The following is a 21,367-nucleotide window of genomic DNA, read 5'->3' on the forward strand; positions in this document are numbered from 1 at the left end:
CACCCCTATATATACGAGTCTAGTAATTTGGACATTAAAGAGGTTGTTCCATCACACAAGACAAACATGAAAACCAATAATTTGATTATTTCATATAGGTAGTATGATAGATATTATGGTATGAAATTCTGTCAATTGTGGTAGCAGTTTTTTTTCCCACTTCCACTCCTCAGTTTAAAGAAATCTATCAGAGGCTTATCAGCAATCTCTTTGGTAAAGAACTTGTTTCTGAATTCTTCGATTGTAAATTTTCTGTAGCTGGCCGGTTTTTCTGGTGACAGCAGCTCTTCCAATGGTCCATAACTGTCAGAGTCTTCTGTGTGATGCACACTGATAAAAATAGCGATAGAGATTCGTGGCTCTCGGGCATGGTTGGCCAATACACGATGCTGCCCGCTCTTGTATTCATTGTTAGACAAGATCTGGACAATTTCCCAAAATAAAATATTTATTGTTAGTATAGCGGCAAGAGTGATCCAACCTGAGTTGTTGAACCCTTTGCTCAACCTGATCTTCAATCCAAATGTAAGTTGTGTTTGGATTAGCTTCAGGATTTGATGTTTTTCAAGCCCTAATTAAGGCACAAAATCCCCAATTTTGGGATTCACACTTGAGAGCTTGGCTTTAGATTGTTACGTTATTAGAAACAACGCCTACCAAATATTCAAAGTACTTTTTACCCTATTTTTGTTTCCCACATTTTAAAGCTCAAAACCAAAAGTTTATCAAAATGGAATCTCCAGTGAACTCTAATCCAACCCAAGCCATCGGAAGTGTATTTAGCTTAGGTTGGTATAGAATTTTCACTTCGTTTTGTTTTCAAAAAAGTGTTTCTCAAAGGGCCTGTTTGGGAGGGCTGAAGGTTTGGTTGAGTTACTTTCATTAAACTGCTCTGAAGAGGCTATTAAAAGAAGTTTGAGGGGAAAGTTGTTTTCTTAGCCAAAGGTCATGAAAATCTAACTTTATGGGGTTTTCACCAAACAATACATGCATATAGTTTATTTGGGTGTGGCCAACCTCACAAAGCCAAAAACCACCATGGGAAAGAACTCCTAAAGGGGTATTCAAACAGAGAGTTAGCTGATTAAGGTCAGCTTTAACAATACTAACAAGTAAAACAAATGCAGTGCATTGGGTTAAACAGAAATTTGGTAAGGCCTGGGCTGGTAAATTTGGGTTTTGACATCCGTTTGGTTCAAGACAATATCCATGTTTGGGGAATAGGGTTGGTATTAGGTCAGTATTTAACCCTATTCAACCCGTCTAATTTATACCCCTGTTTTATTAGAGAGGCTTCAAAGGGGTTGAAAAAGGAAATAAGAGATTTAATGGGGGATGGGAGAGAGAGGGTAATGATAGATTTTAATAGACAAAATTAAGAAATTAATAGTGTTTTTATTGTGACATCTTAGATTTTTAATAATTTAATTTAAAAATAAATTACTACATGTGTGAGAAATGAGAGGAGGAGGTCCTCGTAAACGTTGAGGTGCGAGGACTAAGGGTGATTATTTTGAGTTTGGCTTACAAATCCTTGTTGCCATTCCAAATCAAGTCAATGCTTTTTTGGAATATTCTAGACCAAGTATAAAATGGAACTAGACAATTGACTGGTTACTAGTAGAGGTGTAAATCGGGTCGTGCTGGGCCTGGGGTTTTAGGTCCACGAGCCGGCATGGCATAGCATGGCATGGCCCTATACGGCCCATATATATTATTCATATATCTTACATATATTTACATTATATATATTTTATATAATATTATATAAATTATAATTATATAATAATATATAGTATATAATATATTAATAAAATAAATATTTTTTAATTTTATTATACTAATTTATTTAATTATTGTATATATAAGCAATTTTATACACAAAATTCATATAAAATTAAAATTTTCAGTTTTTTGTCAATTTTTTAAATAAATAGCTTTGGCCCGATGCACGACTTGACTTGGCCCAAGGCTCGGCCCACATGCCAGCACGGCACGGGCCTGCACGAGCCTGGGCTGTGGGTCGTGTCGGGCCAACCCCCAAAATTTTCACCATGGAGGGTGGCATGGCCCATGACGGCCCACGGGCCGTGCCATGCCAACTCGACATGGCCCACTTTACGCCTATAGTTCCTAGGTTGAATGGTTCGATTGCCTAAGTCAACAAGGATTTTAAAACCTTGCAATCCAATAAATTAACTAACTAAATAAGTATAATAAGATAAGAAAATAGAGCAATTAGAGAAATTAAGCTAATTGAACTAAGTAATTTAAGTAAACTAAGTGAATTAACTATTTGATTAAGTCAATTAAGTAAAGCAAACTACGTAAATAAAGTAATTAAATTAAACAAATTACACTACTTAAGAAAATTAAGTAAATTAAACCAACCTTGTGAACTAAGCAATTAAATAAGTAAACTAAATTAATCAATGAAACTTAGTTAGTTTAGTAAATTAAACAAACAAATCAAATAAATTAAATCAATTAAGTGAATTAACTAAATAATTAAGAAAATCATGCTAAGTAAATAGACCAATCAAAGAAATTAAGTAAATTAAGATAAGTAAATAAAGTAATTAGATAAATTAATTAAATTAGTTTAATTAAGCAATTTGAGTTACTACTTAACTTAGTTAATTAAATAAATTAAATGATTGTTAACTTTCTATTAGTTAAGCCGATCAAAATAGTGTTTAAGTAATAATTTACTCTTAATTATTGTTAATTTTTTACTATTAAATTAATTATTATTAATTTAATGACTCTAATTTGATAAAATCCTTGAAGCAATTTAACTTAAGATTAATAAAGTTTATTTTTAACTAATGGATTTTTTAACATCTAAAGTGGCTTTTCCAAACTTTAGGGTCTAAAGTCACCTATAATTTCCTTTTTTTTTACTTAAGTAGTGCCACATAAGCATGTTTTCTTATTTTATTCAATGTCTAATGGATCCATCAGCAATGCCTCCAATGTTGTTTGTTTTGCTTTAAAGTGGCATTTCCATCATAGTTTGAGGGTGATGATACCGAAAGAGCTTTGAAATGGGCCAAGACCACACCAATAAGAACTTATTTGCTTTTAGAAAATAAGCCCAAAGTAAGTGCTTATTACGAATCCAAAATTTGGGCTTATTTTTAAGTTCTTACTTTCTTTTTGACCTATCTTGACCCGTCACATCATTTTAAAAATGCCTATATACTCCTGTTTAAAATAAGTGCTTTTTTCACAAAACTCTTATAAATACTTATTAGGATAAGCACTTATATTTGAAATAAACATTCGCAAAGTTGGACTTAATGTATATTTATAGATAAAAAGCCTGGGCTCGTGTAGTCTCAGACCTGGGCTTACTATTTTAGACTCAAAACCTGGGCCATGGTGGGCTTGGGTCCAATATATATATTATTTTTATATAAAAAGGCATGGGTTTTCCTATTTCAACCCTGATCCAATCTAATGTCAATTAAATTGGGTTCAAATGCAAGTATTGATGGATTTAATTTGGATCGATTACCTGTAGAAAGTCTCCAATGTTAATGACCAGAGCTCCGGGCAGGGGCTTCACTTCCACCCATTTCTCTCCATGCTTCACTTGCAGCCCTCCGATCTCATTTTGCAGCAACACCGTTAGTACTCCTGGATCAGTGTGAGGTGGGAATCCCATCGTCAGATCTGCCTGCGGGCAATAGGGGTAGTAGTGACCCACCATTGCCCTTGATTCTAAACACTTGAGCTCCTTCAATTTACTTGGTTTGACGTCCAATCCTTCACACAACAATTCCATCACTGTCTCAGCCAGTCTCTTCACGTTCTCATCCCATACCATCACTTCTTTCCGGCATATGGCCGGAATTTGGTCGAGTTGAGGTGGGTTTGGTCCAGTCCAAACCTGGAGTGTATCTCCCCAGCTGGCTGCCTTGGAGCGGAAGAGATCAAGATTGGTGGCATACCAAACGCTGCCTCTTTCTTGTCGACCGTAGTACTGCTTCTTCATCTCTACCGGCTGCTCGTGGAAGGATTTGATGGCGCTGCTCGTCTCACCGAGGATCTTCTGTGAAATACCATGGTTGACGACTTGGAAGAAACCCCATGTACCGGCTGCTGCTCGGATTTCATTGACTATTTCTGCTCGACGACTGGAATTAATGCCGGCCAGACTGATAACTGGGATGTCTACAGAAAGTAAAGAAGAAGGAGACAAGGTGGAGAGCCTATCAGGTGGGTGCACAAAGAACCTGGGGATGGTGGAGAGGCCAGAATCGACAAGGCCTTTGACGCCAATCCTTGAATCGTCGAATTCTTTCACCTCCTTCATCCGATCATACTCCAGAGTTGCACCTGCAGCTGCCATCTTCTCTTCTTGAACCAAATGCTTCTGTGTTGTATGTTCAGTACAAGGGCAACATTAATTTAAGCAGCCTCCGATGTTGACCAGATAGTCAGAGTTGCGTAATCAGATTGAACGCCAAACTTAAAAAAGTAAATAAATAAATTGTTTAAGCCTCCCTTGTGTACGTTTTTCCATAAATGCTTTAACCGTGCATTCTGTAATTGATGGCCACGTGGCCCTCGTCAAGTGACCAATACTGAAAATGACCTTACCATTCCTGACGCCGTAGCAAGTACGGTGCTAGTATTTTTTTATAACTTTTATTTTGTTTAAACAAAAATTGTCTAATTTATTATTATTATTTCTTTATTTTTTAAAAGATTATTTGTATTGTAATATTTACTTAATTATTTAATTAAAGATTAATGTTGTTTTTAATTAGTAATGGCAATGATTATTTTCTTATATTTTTATTAATATTCAGTATTTAATTACTGAGTATTGTTGTTATAATAGATTTTCTAATTACACTAAATTCTAGTAATTTACATAACTTTAATGCACAATCAGTTTTTTAAGTTCACTATTTAGTTATCAAAAATTAAATTAAAAAAAAACTAATATGGGTTTTACATCTTTGTAATTGACAATCTATTCTGATCTATTTTATTTGAAACCCATTATTAATTTATGTTTTTTTTAATTTAATTTAAGATATCAAATGAGATCTTATTGGTAAACAATAACCCACTTCATTTGGTATTTACTATTTATCTAATAAATCTATTTTGAGTTATTTATTTTTAAAAGTTAAAATTAGGTTGATTCATAAAAGGTAAATCAATTTTGTAATTAATAAAATATTTTCTTTTTGAAAAAAAAAATCATTTAAAAACAAGTGTGGGTTTATGGTGATCTTTTAATAGGTCACACCATTTATATTTAATAGACTATGGATAAACATGTGTTAAGCTAATAAATAATTGTATATTGAGAAATAAAACTACCCACTTTTTGAATTCTATTTCTTGATTTAATAGGATGCCATGTGTCTAAATAATGGTAGTGGGTTGTAGGGTTTAGTGCTTTAGCAACAACTCACCAAACAATGCCACGTGTCTAGCTTTCCAGAAAAAATGAGAAGGCCATATGTTTAAATGGTGGGGGGCTGTAGCCTCATAGTGGGTTGTGGGCTTTAGTAGGAATTTCTCCAAAATTGCCATGTGTTTATCTTTCCAAAAAATGAGAATGCCACTTATTTGTATGGTGGTTGTGTGTTGTGGACTTTAATAATAATTTCTCAAAAAATGCCACGTGTCTAGATTTCTAAAAAGATGAAAAGACCACTATCTAAATGGTGGGGGTTATAGCTTGAAACCCTTCTTTTAATATATATATATATTAGATTTGCTTCATATCTACACTAGTTAGGGGGCGTTCTTTTTTTCAGATTCGATGGGGAAAGTTGGTCAATGCTTAAATAAGAAAACTAAGCTAAGTAAATAGAATAATTAAATTAAAAATTACACTAATTAAGATAATTAAGTGAATTAATCCAACCTTGTAAATTAAACAATTAAATAAGTACACTAGATTAATTAAAGAAACTTATTTAATTAGGCAGATTAAATAAACAAATCTAGTAAATCTAAATAAGTAAATTATGCTTATTAAGTGAATTAAATGATTGATTAAGAAAATTACGCTAAGTAAATAGAGCACTTAAGGAAATTAAGTATATTAAGATAGGCAAATAAAGAAATTAAGTAAATTAGTTTAATTAAGCAAATTGCGTTAGTGGTAAACTAAGCTAATTAAGTAATTTAATTGGTTGTTAATTTGCTATTAGTTAAGCTAATTAAAATAGTGTTTAAGTAATAATTTAAATACTTGAAGCAATTTACTTCAAGATTAATAAAGAGTATTTTTAACTAATAGATTTTTAACATCTAATGTAGCCTTTTCAAACTTTATGGACTAAACTTGCATATAATTTCCCTTTTTTTTATTTAAGGAGTGCCACATAAGCATGTTTTTGGTAAATTGGGGTTTAAGAGAAAAGAGTAAGAAAAAGAAAATAAGAGAAGTTTAGGTGGGTATTATTGTGATTTAACGCAGTCGATCTGTCATTTGACTTAATGGTCAAGAGAGTAATTATTGCAAAGTGAAAGTTGAGGGAAGGCTTTTTCCCAAATTAAAGTTCATGGGAGCATTTGTAACTGACCCCATAATAGAAGTAACCTTTGTAATTTACCCAAAATAAACCCTTTGAGTTGTTTGACTTAGGTCAGGTTACCCAAGCCCTCAACCCTGATTCAATCGGATGTTAAATCGGGGTCAAAGTTTTTATCTCATTTTATCAATTTATTAAGGGTATGCAATATATCAATGAATGAAAAAGGTAAGATCTGATTCAATTTATTTTCTTTGTTTCCTTCCGTTTTCTAAAAGACCAATATTAATGCATGAATAAAATGAACTAACTGATTGGTAATTGATGAGGGCGGATTTGGCCCTCCAATGACATTATGATATCTAATACCTCATGATAATTAAGTGCAGCCTCATGACAATTAAATAATTCACTACTTAGAGGCGAATATACCTAATACCTCATGGCAATTAAGTATAGCCTCATGACAATTAAATAATTCATCACTTACAGGCAACTCGACACCTAATTAGCCTCTGAATCATCGACCACTTGAAAGCATACCAAACGATGAGTTACTTGGCAAAAAAAAAAAATGATATATGACCATAATCCGTTACATCAGTAATCAATTACCTGTAGAAATTCTCCTATGTTAATGACCGGTGCCTCGGGCAGGGGCTTCACCTCCACCCATTGCTCACCTTTCTTCACTTGCAGCCCTCCGATCTCATTCTGCAACAACACCGTTATTACTCCTGGATCGGTGTGAGGTGTGAATCCCATCATCAGATCTGCCTGCGGACAATAGGGGTAGTAGTGATCCACCCATGACCTTTTTTCTAAACACTTTAGCTCTTTCAATTTACTTGGTTTGATGCTCAATCCTTCACACAACAATTCCATCAGTGTCTCAGCCAGTCTCTTCACGTTCCCATCCCAAGCCACCACTTCTTTCCGGCATATGGCCGGAATTCGGTCGAGTTCAGGTGGGTTTTTTCCAGTATACACCCGGAGTGTATCTCCCCAGCTGGCTGCCTTGGAACGGAAGAGATCAAAATTGGGACCATACCAAACACTGCCTCTCTCTTGTCGACCATAATATTGCTTCTTGATCTCCACCGGCTGCTCAAAGAAGGATATGATGGCGCCGATCATCTCATCAAGGATTGTTTGTGAAATACCATGATCGACGACTTGAAAGAAGCCCCAAGTACTGGCAGCATCTGGGATTTCTGGTCGATGACTGGAATTAATGCCGGGCAGACTGATAACTAGGATGCCTACAGAAAGGAAAGAAGAAGGAGAAAAGGTGGAGAGCCTATCAGGTGGGTGCACAAAGAACCTGGGGATGGTGGAGAGGCCAGAGTCAACAAGGCCTTTGACGCCAATCCTTGAGTCATCGAATTCTTTCACCTCCTTCATCCGATCATACCCCAGAGTTGCACCTGCAGATTCCATCCTCTCTTCTTCCACCATCAATTGCTTCTGTGTTTGAACTTCTCCGTGTTTTCAGTGCATGTGGGCAATTGTTGTATATGGAGTAGGTAAACGAAATTAATTTGATTAAGGTTTTTAGTATCATGTTTCATGTGTTTAACGTTTAGGCGTGGCAAATGGGTGGGCTGGGTTGGGTACCAACCCAGAGCCACTAACCCATTTGCCACCCTTGGGTTCGAATGGGTTAAAATCCACTTTAACCCTGACCCACCTTAACCCTCTCATTTGACCCTCTAATTTAATTATTCAAATCATACTTTTTTTTTTTATATTTTTTTCTATTCTAGTTACATAAAAATTTAACGGCAAAAACAAAAATCAATTTTTTTTCAAATCTATACTACTAATAAAAGAGTGAATAGCCCCATTTTCTGGACTTTTCATTAGACATTTTTACCCCTTATCTAAGCAACATACAACAGGCATAAAAAAGGGTATATATGTCTTTTACTCTCACTCCAAAAACTGCCCACTTATAACAATTAATAAACTGCCCATGAATTGTAAATGGTTTTGTCTTGGAGATACTGTCATGTGCAAATGCATGTACATGTTTACTAGTAATAATAAAAATGCATAAAAAGCACAATAATGGCAAATAATATAGCAACTGTTTGGCATCGCTGCCGTTTCCTGGAGCAACGACGCCATATCAGTGCCACATCAGAAAAGTGGTTCTCCAGGAAACAAGCATTTGTTTGGAACTATTTTTCTATAAAAAACGGTGCTCCAAGCCATGCCTTGGAAATCAGGAAGCCATGGCTTGGAGTAATGCCAAATTTGGCGTTTCCTGGAGTTGCATCTCGTTGCTGCCAATAGGGCAACGATGTGGCACTAGATAATGGGTATCAATGCTAAAAACGTTTCCTAGAGTAATGGTACCAAACATAAAAAGTTGTTGTTGCTCGAGGAAACTCCTACCTGGCACCAACGATTCCAAACAAAAATAAAGGCACCATTTTCTGAGAAAACAGTGCTTCCAACCACATAGATATTTCGTGTGAAACATCAAAAATTGCAGAAAAAATTTAGAAAATAAATAGAAGTATAAAAGAAAATTTGTAAAAAATATAGAAAATTGAAGAAAATACAAAAAAAATTGCAAAAAATGCATAAATTGGTAGAAATTAATGATGAAAATTTTCAAATAATTATATTTTTTAGCCAAAAAATCAGAAATTACAGAATAATAAATAAAATAATAATTAAAATTTTAATATATTTGAAATAAAAACAATAATCATAGAAAAATATAGAAAGTGATAATAAAAATTTCTGAAAATTATAAATTTCAAGAAAAATAGAAAAAATATAGAAAACACATAAAATGATGAAATTTTTCAAAAAATATATTTAGCCAAAGATTAGAATAAAAGAAAATTTGTAGAAAATAATCACAAAAAATGATATAATAATCATATGCTCCTCATTTTATATTTCAACTAAAAATGATTTATAAAAAAACTAAACACCAATAATCACATAAAATATAAATAAAAAAATATAAAAAGATTGGCTGTGGTGGTTTCTACCAGATCAGATGATCCCAAACCCTTTAGTTTAGTGCCTATTTGGCAAGTCTTTTCTAAAAGATCAGTTGCAAGATCTGACACTGAGACATGGTGAGCTTTTGCAAACAGAGCTTGGAAGAGCAAAGATTGTTTGGTTGAAATATTTTTCATAGATCTCTGGAAAGACCACAAAAGTTAGAAGACCACTTGGTAATGTGATGAAAATATGTGTTATGTATATATGAATGTCTTGTAATGGGCCAACAAACCTTTCATTTAGCCCATATGGGACCCACATATGTCTAAATGTGCATTTCATAGTTGTGGGCCCCACATGCAATCATCATAAATGGGCCCCATATGTAAGTCCACCTATGTATATCATTCATTATGGAGTTTGCAAATAATTTTCAAGGTAGGCCCCACATACATTTCAACATATGCATAGTATGTAATGTGAGACCCACACACCATTGGTGAACATGTATGTGGGGCCAACATACATTTTACAAGGTGGGCCTCACATATCATTGGTGGACATGTATATGGGGCCTACATACATTTTCTAAGGTGGTCCCCACATAATACATAATGTGGGCCCCACATACCGTTGGTGTGTCCCACTTGCACATTCAAATAGTTTTTTGTTAAAAGATAACTCATTTTCTCCCAAGCGTGTGCATCGTGCCACACGTTTGAAGAAGACGCATGGCACTAAAAGATTGTAAAAGCTTTATTTGAAGCTTTTTGGAAAAGCCCAAATTCGAGCTGCTTGCGTCTTTCATGGGCTGGAGCTTTTTTCTAATAGACCTCTCCATTGCCAAACGAGGAAAGCCCAAAATTCAGGTTTCCGGGCTTCTAAACAGCCTGAAACCTGCACGGAAAGATTTGCCAAACGTGACCAAAAGTGGGCATGGAGTGTTAAATTATAAATTTGCCCTTGCATATCTGATTGGGAGAGAGTCAAAGATGATTTTATTTATTTATTTTTTTTAAACGTTTCCTTACAAACTTCAAACCAAATGCAATCTAAGGCTCAGTTTGGAAGGAGTACAAATACAAATATGTACAGTACAAATACATATAAAATGCAAGGTTTTGCATTGTACAAATTTGTATTTGTACTTGTTCCTTAGACTCGCTTTGGAAGGGGTAAAACTACAAATTTGTAGAGTACAAAACCTTGCATTTTGTATTATTTTTTATGTATTTGTATTGTACATATTTGTGTTTGTACTCCTTCCAACCTGAGCCTAAGGAAAAAAAAATAGAATCCTTTTATAACACTTCTTCCAAATTCAATCTTAAAGCCTTTGCTATTGTTATCCTACTCATCATAAATTCCCATTCCAAGGGGTGTCAATTGGACTGGGTTTGGTCCAACCTGATCTAGTCCTATGTGAGTCCACTACAAATGGACCACGTCCAATCCAATCTAATGAATAATTTGGACCATTTTGGACCGATCCAATTCAATGTTTGGATTGTCCAATTTGTTCAAATTCATTTTAATTTAGATTGGTTTGAACCCTAAACTTGGTCCATTAACACCTATATTCTTATCTTATATCAATAAATCAGATATTAGCTTAATCCAACCAAATCGAATATACAGATGGACCAGGTCCAATCCAATCTAATAAATATTTTGGAATAAATCGGTCCAATCCACCGTCCTTTTGATCCATTCAATTTGTTCAAATTGATTTAGGACTGAACGGGGTCCAAATCAAAATCGGTCCATTGACACCCTTACTCATTCCCAATTCTTCCGTTTCTTCATTCTGATTCTTACATCTACTTACTAATTATTGATTTTGCGATGCTTGATTAGAAAATAACCAAAGGATAGCCTTCTGAGAGGAGCCTGACGGCTCAAATATCTGAGCTCAGAAGTCAGTACAACAATGCCTATAACAGTAGTCTTCGTTATATACATTTGTCTATATCTACCCTATTAATATAGGGCTTTTCAACACTGACAGATTTTGAAAAAAAAGTCAAAATAAAAAATGGCCTATAAACCGTTCATTGGATCAACAATTTAGTAGTTTAACCATTTGGTTAGCGATTTATTGACTAAGTCTTTGGATAACAATTGTCCCCGTCCTCTTCCCTCTAGGTAAAATGCCTAGCTCCCCAATTCGATGGGGATAGGAATGGAGACTATTTTGGTGGGGATGGGGATTAATAGGGACACCTGATAGGGGACGGATACGTACCTATATATATTATATTAAGCATGCAATATTATTTAGGTTATTTATAATATTACTTCTATTATATATATTAAAGTATTATTTATATTTTAAAAAGTTCATTTATTTTAAACAAATATTTTTTTTAAACACAAACTTTTAATTAAAATCCTCTAAAAAGAGGCATAAAAGTGTCCAAAATACTCATACAATTATTCAAATTTTCTCTTCATATGAATTGCTAGTTCAAACCCTTACAATCTCTTTTTTCTGAAATTGATTTATTTTTCAAATTTGCCCTTCATATCAATTGTCCAAAGGTAAAGTTGCAACTTTAAATTCCCTTTTTTCATTGTTATTGTTTTTATGTTGAAATCAGCCTCAATACTAATTGCATGGGTATTTTGGACATTAAAATTTTAACAAAAGGAGTCTACTTGCAATTGTGTCAGAAAGTTTAGGGGTGGTGATTGCAATTATCAAACTTTAGAGGAGGTTTCAACAACACTCAAAAACTTTCGGGGAAGTTTCAGCAATTACCCAAAAATTAAGGTCCCATTTGGTTCACGGGAATAGGGGTTTGGAATTGGAATCCAAATAGCCCATTCCGATTCCAACTGTTTGGTTGGGTGAAAATGGAATCCCATTCTCATTCATGCTGGAATAACATTCCCCCATTTGAGGGAATGACCATTCCCTGCCTCTTTCTTGAGAATGAAATCTCATTCTTGTTGATTCGAATTCTCATTTCCATTCCTATTTGAACCAAGTATGGGAGTAGTCCATTGAGATTCCAAAGGATTTCGATTCCAACTGAGAACCAAATGGACCTAAATCTTATAATTTATTTTGTTTATTTCTTTCCGTTTTCTAAAAGACCAATAATGCATGAATAAAAGAGCTGACTGATTGATTATCGATTACCTGTAGAAAATCTCCTATGTTAATGACCAGAGCTCCCCACTTGTAGCCCTCCGATCTCATTTTGCAGCAACACCGTTAGTACTCCTGGATCAGTGTGAGGTGGGAATCCCATCGTCAGATCTGCCTGCGGGCAATAGGGGTAGTAGTGACCCACCCATGACCTTGTTTCTAAACACTTGAGCTCTTTCAATTTACTTGGTTTGACGCCCAATCCTTCACACAACAATTCCATCACTGTCTCAGCCAGTTTCTTCACGTTCTCATCCCATGCAATCATTTCTTTCCGGCATATGGACGGAACTTGGTCGAGTTCAGGTGGGTTTGGTCCAGTCCAAACCTGGAGTGTGTCTCCCCAGCTGGCTGCCTTGGAATGGAAGAGATCAAGATTGGTAGCATACCAAACACTGCCTCTTTCTTGTCGACCGTAGTACTGCTTCTTCATCTCCACCGGCTGCTCATGGAAGGATTTGATGGCCCCAATCGTCTCATCTAGGATTGTTTGTGAAATACCATGATCGACAACTTGAAAGAAGCCCCATGTACTGGCAGCATCTCGGATTTCATTGATGATTTCTGGTCGATGACTGGAATTAATGCCGGACAGACTGATAACTGGGATGTCTACAGAAAGAAAAGAAGGAGACAAGGTGGAGAGCCTATCAGGTGGGTGCACAAAGAACATGGGGATGGTGGAGAGGCCAGAATCAACAAGGCCTTTGACGCCAATCCTTGAGTCATCGAATTCTTTCACCTCCTTCATCCGATCATACACCAGAGTTGAACCTGCAGCTGCCATTTTCTCTTCTTCCATCAAATGCTTCTTTGTTTGAATTTCTTTTTTAGTATAAGCGCAAATGTTTATATAGGGCAAATAAACAAAATTAATTTGATTAAGGTCCTATTTGTTATCCTTGGTGTTTCTATTAGAAAGTTTAGAGCTTATCAATATAACTGTTTTTTTTTTTTTTTGAGAAATTGAAACTTTTTTTCAGAAATTTTATTGTCACATCACATTACATAATTCCACTAAACTGGATTGGGTATTGGCATTTGTGGTAGTAGAGACATCACATGAGTGGTGGAAAGCAATGTTGTATTAATAATTCAAAGTATTTGTGGTGGAAAAGGAATCAGGATTTTCTTTGTTGCTCCTCACTCAGTGTACCTCACCTCACACCGACCTCACAGCCCCATCCCATGGTGTATTGGAAGCATGTCCCCATGAATGACAACACAATGTATGGGAGATGTTCCCCATCTGCAACTTGGACATGTGAGAGATTGGTGTGAGGAGCACTTTGGGGCTCATGGAAAAGAATATATTGACTACTCTAAAGCTTGCAAGTAGAAGTGACAATGGTATCAAATACAACCTAAAGCAAACACAGGCCAACTGTCAGATTGAGTACAACTTAAAAAGTATATAAATTATTTAATCCTCGGTTGGTATTTTTCCGTAAATGTTTTTGCATTTCCTAATATGACCACCAAGTAGCCCTAAGTCACCATCTCCCACCATTCGGCAGAAATTATATATACAGACCCCTTTGGCTTATTTAAATGGGCATGAAGTGTTACATTATAAACTTGCCCTTGCATATCTGGTTGGGCAGAGAGATGGATGTTTTTAAAGGTTTCCCCATCTTTTCCTTCAAACCAAGCGCTCCCTAAGGAAAAAAAAAATCCATCTATGACACATTGACACTTGTTCCAAATTCAATCTTAGAGCCTTCTTATTGTGATCATCCTATTCATCTTAAATTCCCATTTCCAATTCTTCCGTTTCTTCATTCTGATTCTTACATCTACTTACTAATTGATGATTTTGCGATGCTTAATTAGAAAATAACCAAAGGATCACCTTCTGAGAGGAGCCTCGACGGCTCAAATATCTGAGCTCAGAAGTCAGAACAATAATGCCTATAACATTAACCTTCGCTATATAAATATGTATTACCATATTCTAGGGCTTTTCAACACCGACACATTAAGAGAGGAAGAGGGTTTTGGAAGTATAAAGTGTTAGGGTTAATGTGAGGCTGAACAGCCATTGTACCCAGGCTCGGTTTGGAAAGAATAACAATACAAATACGTAGAGTGCAAACACTTGGGATCCATTGCTGGATTCTTTTTTATTGATGTTTATAGACTGATGCAAAGTGTATGGGTCCATTTTCTTGTAGTCTTCTTTAATTCCTAGCTAGAAACAGGTGAGATACCTTGTTTATAAATAATCTGAAACCCCTACACACATATTACATATAGTGCCCACATGGGAGAGTTTTTGTGTGTGGCTTCTCTTGTTTCGAGTTGGGCTCTATACAGAAACTACATTCTAAAGCTGCCTTTGGTGAAAATCTGGAAAGCCAATATCAGCATTCTGGACACAAGAAACACGACTGTGATACAAATCTACTCTACTAGAACATGGGTGCTCAACCACCATAGCTCAATCATCGCAATTCACCTCCATTTATGACCCGACCAACCTGCAAATTTACAAGACCAGGCAACTATTTTTTTCCAGGCCCGGCCCAGCTTGGATAATATGGCATGTATATATGTATATAACATAATATATTAATATCTAAATAATAGTTTTATATGTAATTTTGATTATAAAATTAAATTGGCTTCAACAAAAAAAAATTATAAACTAAAATTAAAATTTTAATTTTTGAAAAACCATAGTTACTTAATACTGGCATGCTTGGATCCCCGGCCCAGAACTAGATATAAAGTATCAGGCACAAGGTGGACGTTGGATCCCTTTGTTGGTCTGTTTTGATTTTTGAGTCGTGGTTAAGAATTGATGGCCGTCCAATTAAGCCCATCTTTGATTGGTCTTTTTATTTTGGTTAGTTCTTCTTAATACAAGATTAAGATTAGTAATATTGAAAAGGCAATTTTAAGAAACTTAGGGATACATTTAAGCCTTGTTTGTTACCATGAAAATTTATTTGCACTAGTGTAAGTGCATATGAATTACAAATTGTTACAATGAAGACAAAAGTAAAACAAAACCTAGAGCAAAGTAACGTAAAACTTGAAGCCAAAGTCTATTAACCTTTAGGGTTTTGACAACAGAAGAGCTTCAAGTTGATTTTTCTTTTATGGTGGAACAATACTACAGGAAAACTGCATAAAAAATTCCTGCACATATCTCCAAGTTTGAAGACTTGCAGCTAAATAATCCTCCTAGTTTATCTATCTTCCATTCAATTCATCCGGGGTCTCCGCATGCTCCACGCTTTCAGCTTCACAAGTTGAACAGGCTCAGACCCATTGTTAAATGCATACAAATGAGCACCCTCAGCTACTGCTAAGATAGGGTAAACACGAGATGTAATGCATGTCTTCCCTCCAGCACCAAAGCTTTCAACCACAGAGTTATCAATCTGTAACAGTTCATTAAAACCAAAGCTTAAGATAGAGAAAAACAAATTAAAGCCAGCGTCGATCTAAAACCATTTCTTGTATCCACAGAAATTAATTAAGGTTATAGTTAAAAGGTTGCAACCATACCAGACTCCTTAGAGATAGCTTTCCATCTTCTAAATCTACATCAACAAAGCCTCCAAATGCTGGTTTATATACTTCTGTCCTTAGTGAAGACCTGTTTCAGGTAGCAAGATGAACCATACAAAAATCAGGTTATTAGTAGGTGAATCAACAGAGATACTAATTGATAAGAACAGATGGGCATGCACTATGGATATATGAATGAACCTGGTCTGGTCAGAGCACATAAGCACAACATGTTTGTCTTGTGCTTTAAAAACCCTGAAGAAAATAGATGTGTATTCATCAAGGTTTCTGGAAGCTAATGCCAACAACCCAAAGGGTCCTACGCCACCATCAACAGTAGCTCCCCTTCGACTACATAGCTGTTGTGGATCAGCCCAACTAGGATCAAAGGGCTCAGCTTTCTTCAAGTTTGGCAAACTAAAGGTGACTTCAACATCAGCCTGTGAAGAACATTGGCACCCGAATGAGTTCATGGGAGAAGCCTAAGCCATTAATATAGAAGCTCAGCTAGCTAGAAGTACCTAAACAAATATAAATGAGAAACAGATATCTAATTAACTAACCTGTGCAGCTGTTATTCCTTTAACTTCAACGATCCCTCCCTTTCTGAGATGTACCTTTCTCAAATGAACTCCATTTTGCCTTAGAGCTTCAAGTTCTTGGATGGGCCACTGGACCATCTGTCTTCCACTCTTATCAAGCCACAGTTTCCTCGGAATTGTCTCAAGAAAAAAGAAAAATTCACAGAATAAATAGAAGGGAAGCATCATTATTCTATCTCAGAAATGATAGTTGAGGAAGGCAAACACAAGTGATAAAGCAATGATCATTTGGCCTAAGTAGAAATTTAATTACCTGAATTCCAGCCCAACCTTTAGCAACATCATCTGCAGCAGTATCAGACTCATTAGTCCAGCCCCATAAAATCCTTCTCTTCTTCCCAGCATCAAAGAATGTCTTGGACGCATAGAAGTTGCCATAATCAAATCTCAGACCCATTGCATTGTCTGCAGATGTGTTATCAGGAATATATCGGTCCTTCTCCGGGAAATATCTGCCCACCGTGTAGTACTCAAACCTCGAAGAATCAAGGCTGACCTTCAAAACATGCTTAACACTCACCCCAGTTCTTGATGCATCTAGTCCTTCTTCTCCGGCCAATGAAACAGGGAAGAAATCCGGGCACTCCCACATCCCCGTTCCCGGCGCAGAGTGCAGAGGATGAGGCGACTTCTTCCATGTTACGAAGTCTCTACTCCTGTACAGAAGAGCCATCCCTCTTCTTCCTCTCTTGTTCCCAACCAAAACTTTCCAATGTCCATTTCCCCACCATGCAGTCGTCGGGTCACGGAATGAGCTGACGTTAATGTCTCCCGCCGGCACCATCAGCGGGTTGTGACCAGGCTTCGTCCACTCCCGGAGATATGGGTCCGACAGGTTCTTCGGCACCGCTATGTTCTGAACTTGCCGGTTCTGCGTGTCGATGCCTGTGTAGAGGATAACAGGCTTGTTGCCCGGGAGGATTGTGGCCGACCCGGACCAGCATCCGTTGATGTCGAATGGTTCGGTTGGGTAGAGAGCCGGTTCGAGCGGGGCCCAGTTGATCAAATCGGTTGATACTGAATGGGCCCACACGATGTTGCCCCATACAGCACCTCTGGGGTTGTATTGGTAGAATAGATGGTAGATGCCATTGTAATACATTGGTCCTGTTTCATTTAATCAAATGGATGTAAAGAGTTCATTGCCAAGAGAAACAAAATAGGAATCAATATTAGAAGGAAAAGCGACCAAATTAACTTACCATTTGGGTCTGTTTGGTTCATTTGTTGCAGGGAATCAAGTGCCAAATGCAAAGTAGGAAGAGAAGTCAGATACAGTAGCAATTGAGCAACTAGCAATAATGTATCAAATGAAGCAAATCGAGAATATAAAGACAAAAGAGCAGAAAGAAAGAACAAAACTTCAGCAATGGCATACATATACAATGGCTCACATCTCATTGTTAAAAGTGGATAGCTCTGAGCACTTCATTTTATTTACGACATGGGTGATCAAGGTTTAAATCTTGGAAACAACCTCTTTGTATGTATCTGTAGGAGTAAGGTTGTATACATTGTCCCTTCCAAAACCCCGTATTAGCAAGAATATCCTTTTTTATTTATTTGTTAGTTTTTATGTGGGTTAATGTCTATAATATAATGTGGATTTGGCCCCCAAAAAGGTGAGGTGATATATACTTACTAGACCTGGCTATCATGTTAGTAGGGTTAAGGCAACAAAGATTGGAAAGGGCTTATTAGCATAAATGAAATAGCATTTGAGTGGGCATTCTTGTGACCCCAACTTTCTCGAATAGAAGAGGTAAGGATTTGAGATTACTAATTTTTTTGTCAATATTTGGATAATTGATAAAAAAAAATTAGATGACACTCAAAGGGCATTTGTGTTAAATATCACTCAAGAGCTGATTAACAGTTAGTTAATGGCAGGTAATTAATTGTCATATTTTGAAAGTTCAAATATTAAATGTCACATTTTGAAGTTCGGAGACCAAAATGATACTAGACCCAAAGTACAAGGTACTAATGGGGAATTAAATGGGCGCTTAGCAAATATACTCTTGAGATCACTTTATATCAACTGAAATGGTTGAATTAAATAGCTTATTGCTTAAGGATATGACCCCACAGCTATCCCAACTGTGTATTGGGAACAACTCTGTTCTCCCCATCACAAATGCGGAAAATGGTCTCAAGTCTTAACGCATTCTAAGATGTGCTGTGGGGCATGTTTGGGGTGCATTCTGAGGGGAGCCGATCTGAACTCCCTACTATGGTGTATTTATCATATAAATGTATTTAAAGTCATAGGCACAAAAACCAGTATGGACCCGGACTGTAACCCATATCATATGTATTAACTTAGCCAACCCATGATCACCCATAATAAAATACATTTTTAACACGTTCTGGCATGATCTATGTCATAGCCCCCATCTGTGAGGTCCGTGTGAGATGCGCTCAGTTTAGAACAGAACCCAACTACGAGAATAAGACCCACAATAAAACTCGAACCCATTAAGGAATTTATGGGTGAGATATGTGCAAACACAGATCATGTTTGAATGCACCCTAGCGTCCCTCTTATCAAAAGCGGGATTTGCCAATTATAACCTCCCTACAAAACATTTATCAAAGCTTAACTATGGAGATAGGGTATTAACACGTGTCAAATTAATAAACCACAAAGGTGTATCATTAGTTAAGAGGGGACCGAGTAACCGCCGCGTTCATGCAAGGCTGAAAATACAGAAAACTAACTGCTTCAAAACTCCAAATCACACCCCTAAAGATGGTGGCTACATGCAGGGTGCAAGTAGATTCCTATCCGACGTCAGAGAAGTGTAATCCCATCAAAAAAGTTTTGCAAGGAAAACCTTTATGGTCCACATGAAGAGCATGCCATGCAAAATCCACACCATTCAGATTGATTAAGGGTTGATTATGTATTCAACTCAGTATAATTTTCAAACTACTCAGAAAAGATTAATACAGCAAAAGGATTTAAGAGCCCTTTCAAAAGACCTAATCCCTCAGATCTTTCTTAACATCCAAAGTTAATAATAATAATAATAATAATAATAATAATAATAATAATAATAATAATAATAATAATGTGAAATGACAAGAGATGCCTCTACCGGTCATTTTTAATTTACAGACATCCAGTTTTTGCTTTTTTAGACTTGAATTTTTTATCGTTTACATTAAGAGAATCATTCACAAAACCGATCCAAACTGATTCAAATCGACCAGATCGATTTTACTTAGTACTGGGTCGGTTTTAATTTCATTTCTAGATAAACCGACCAGATCAGGCCGGTTGAAAAAATGCCAATAAACCGACCTAACCCGACCCATAAACAACCCCAGTTAGAATGATCCATATGGGTTCTGTTGGATATTTGCAGACAGATACCTACAGACAAAGACATGAATATTGAATATTCATCAGAGAGACTCCGAATCCTTATGGGTTCTCCTTCCATGCATGCTATAATACACCACAGAAATGGAGCTTTCCTCCTTTCCGGTTGATATGGCAATGCAGGCCTCCATATCCCATATTCTCTTCTAGAGCCACTCATTTGGAGAGAGAGAGAGAGAGAGAGAGAGAGAGAGAGAGTACCATTAATCCAGTGCTTGGAGGGTTGAAAGTGATACCCAGTTCTGTAACGTTGGCTAACTTTTGAGACTGCGAGAGACTGGTACTGAGGGAAGACCCTGTGAGATGCTTCGACAAAGACGCCATTGTTCCATATCAGAAGATTGCTGTAGAAGAAGATAAGAACCCAAGAGAGAACTGAACAAGTCGCCATTAACGAGAACGAAAGAGTGAAGAAGGAAAAAAGATAAAACAGTGTGGAAAGAAAGAGATAAGAAGATAAAAAAAAAAAATGGACATGCAGTGAGAAGGGTGAAGAGCGAATAAATGAGGGAGAGGGTGAGTTAATTATGGTAGGTATTTCGATTTGGATAAGACCGTCATTAATCGATTTTAATTGAAGAACGTGATTTCTCAGGAATTGATTCAAATTCTGTGCAAGGTAACAGAATCAATTTCTCTCCGGTTTTCTTCTTGAAAATTTTCTGCCCCTGTTTATTCTGCCTTGGAATCTCCTACCCACAAGAATCCTATCTATATCTATCCACGCATCACTACAGCCTTCCATTAAGAATATCTCTCCTATCTATATATTACTATTCATGAGAGATATTCCTAATATATAACTGTAATGTGTTTTTGGGTAGGAAATTCGAATTGGTTTAATCTCCCTCCAACTCACCTTCGTCATTTTGTGCTGTAGTTTGACAAAATTGGCCTTACCTCGAGGTTCGTTGTTGACGTGGCAGATAAGAACTTTCTGTTGGGCATGCTGACTTTCCTTTTTTCTAGAGATTTCTGTGGCAAGCACAAGCAAAGCTTGGCCATAGGGATATTTCAGTCCACTGAAATTAGGAGGGAGTGGAGGGAAATATGTGAGCGTGCCCTTAGTAAGGGAAGGACAGAAGGCCACCCATGTGAAGTCCGTCAGCAGCAGTTACCGAGTTAGTTCACACTTGAGACTTGACTTCACGCATGTAGGCCCTACCTTTATCGTAATCCACTTGTTAGAACTTAGAACCGCATGTGACATCGACGGTTTGTGTCAGAT

At 36.5% G+C, this 21,367-nt stretch overlaps 2 protein-coding genes and 1 pseudogene across 3 annotated transcripts; all 3 read right to left on the reverse strand.

Annotated features, from left to right (window-relative positions):
• Positions 1-67: 67 nt before the first annotated feature.
• LOC148847477 (1-aminocyclopropane-1-carboxylate oxidase homolog 4-like) lies at positions 68-8,090 on the reverse strand. Its single transcript, XM_088950157.1, has 3 exons — positions 7,125-8,090; positions 3,521-4,381; positions 68-422 (listed from the first exon to the last, which is right to left on the reverse strand). Exons 1-3 carry the CDS (start codon positions 7,965-7,967, stop codon positions 132-134), a joined length of 1,995 nt encoding a protein of 664 aa, XP_088806283.1. The 5' UTR covers positions 7,968-8,090; the 3' UTR covers positions 68-131.
• Positions 8,091-10,248: 2,158 nt separating this feature from the next.
• LOC148847478 (1-aminocyclopropane-1-carboxylate oxidase homolog pseudogene) lies at positions 10,249-13,518 on the reverse strand (annotated as a pseudogene). The gene is made up of 2 exons (XR_016100847.1): positions 12,622-13,518; positions 10,249-10,373 (listed from the first exon to the last, which is right to left on the reverse strand). The product of XR_016100847.1 is annotated as a 1-aminocyclopropane-1-carboxylate oxidase homolog pseudogene (transcript).
• A 2,031-nt stretch (positions 13,519-15,549) lies between these two features.
• Positions 15,550-20,577, reverse strand: LOC148847479 (beta-fructofuranosidase, insoluble isoenzyme 1-like). The gene is made up of 7 exons (XM_088950162.1): positions 20,341-20,577; positions 17,954-17,962; positions 17,005-17,858; positions 16,713-16,871; positions 16,351-16,589; positions 16,147-16,237; positions 15,550-16,019 (listed from the first exon to the last, which is right to left on the reverse strand). The coding sequence occupies exons 1-7, from the start codon at positions 20,528-20,530 to the stop codon at positions 15,840-15,842; spliced, it is 1,722 nt and encodes a 573-aa protein (XP_088806288.1). The 5' UTR covers positions 20,531-20,577; the 3' UTR covers positions 15,550-15,839.
• Positions 20,578-21,367: the final 790 nt, after the last annotated feature.

This window comes from Nelumbo lutea, chromosome 6 (genome assembly GCF_056320005.1).
Source record: "Nelumbo lutea isolate HS-2025 chromosome 6, American lotus-T2T, whole genome shotgun sequence".
Lineage (NCBI taxonomy): Eukaryota > Viridiplantae > Streptophyta > Magnoliopsida > Proteales > Nelumbonaceae > Nelumbo > Nelumbo lutea.

Coding starts and splice junctions, on each gene's coding strand:
- LOC148847477 (XM_088950157.1), bottom strand. CDS start 7,967: ATGGTGGAAGAAGAGAGGATGGAATCTGCAGGTGCAACTCTGGGGTAT. Junction 4,382..7,124: donor ACATAGGAGAATTTCTACAG/GTAATTGATTAC, acceptor CATACAACACAG/AAGCATTTGGTTCAAGAAGA. Junction 423..3,520: donor ACATTGGAGACTTTCTACAG/GTAATCGATCCA, acceptor GAAATTGTCCAG/ATCTTGTCTAACAATGAATA.
- LOC148847479 (XM_088950162.1), bottom strand. CDS start 20,530: ATGGCGACTTGTTCAGTTCTCTCTTGGGTTCTTATCTTCTTCTACAGC. Junction 16,872..17,004: donor AAGGTTGGGCTGGAATTCAG/GTAATTAAATTT, acceptor TTTTTTCTTGAG/ACAATTCCGAGGAAACTGTG. Junction 16,020..16,146: donor AGCTATCTCTAAGGAGTCTG/GTATGGTTGCAA, acceptor GAACTGTTACAG/ATTGATAACTCTGTGGTTGA.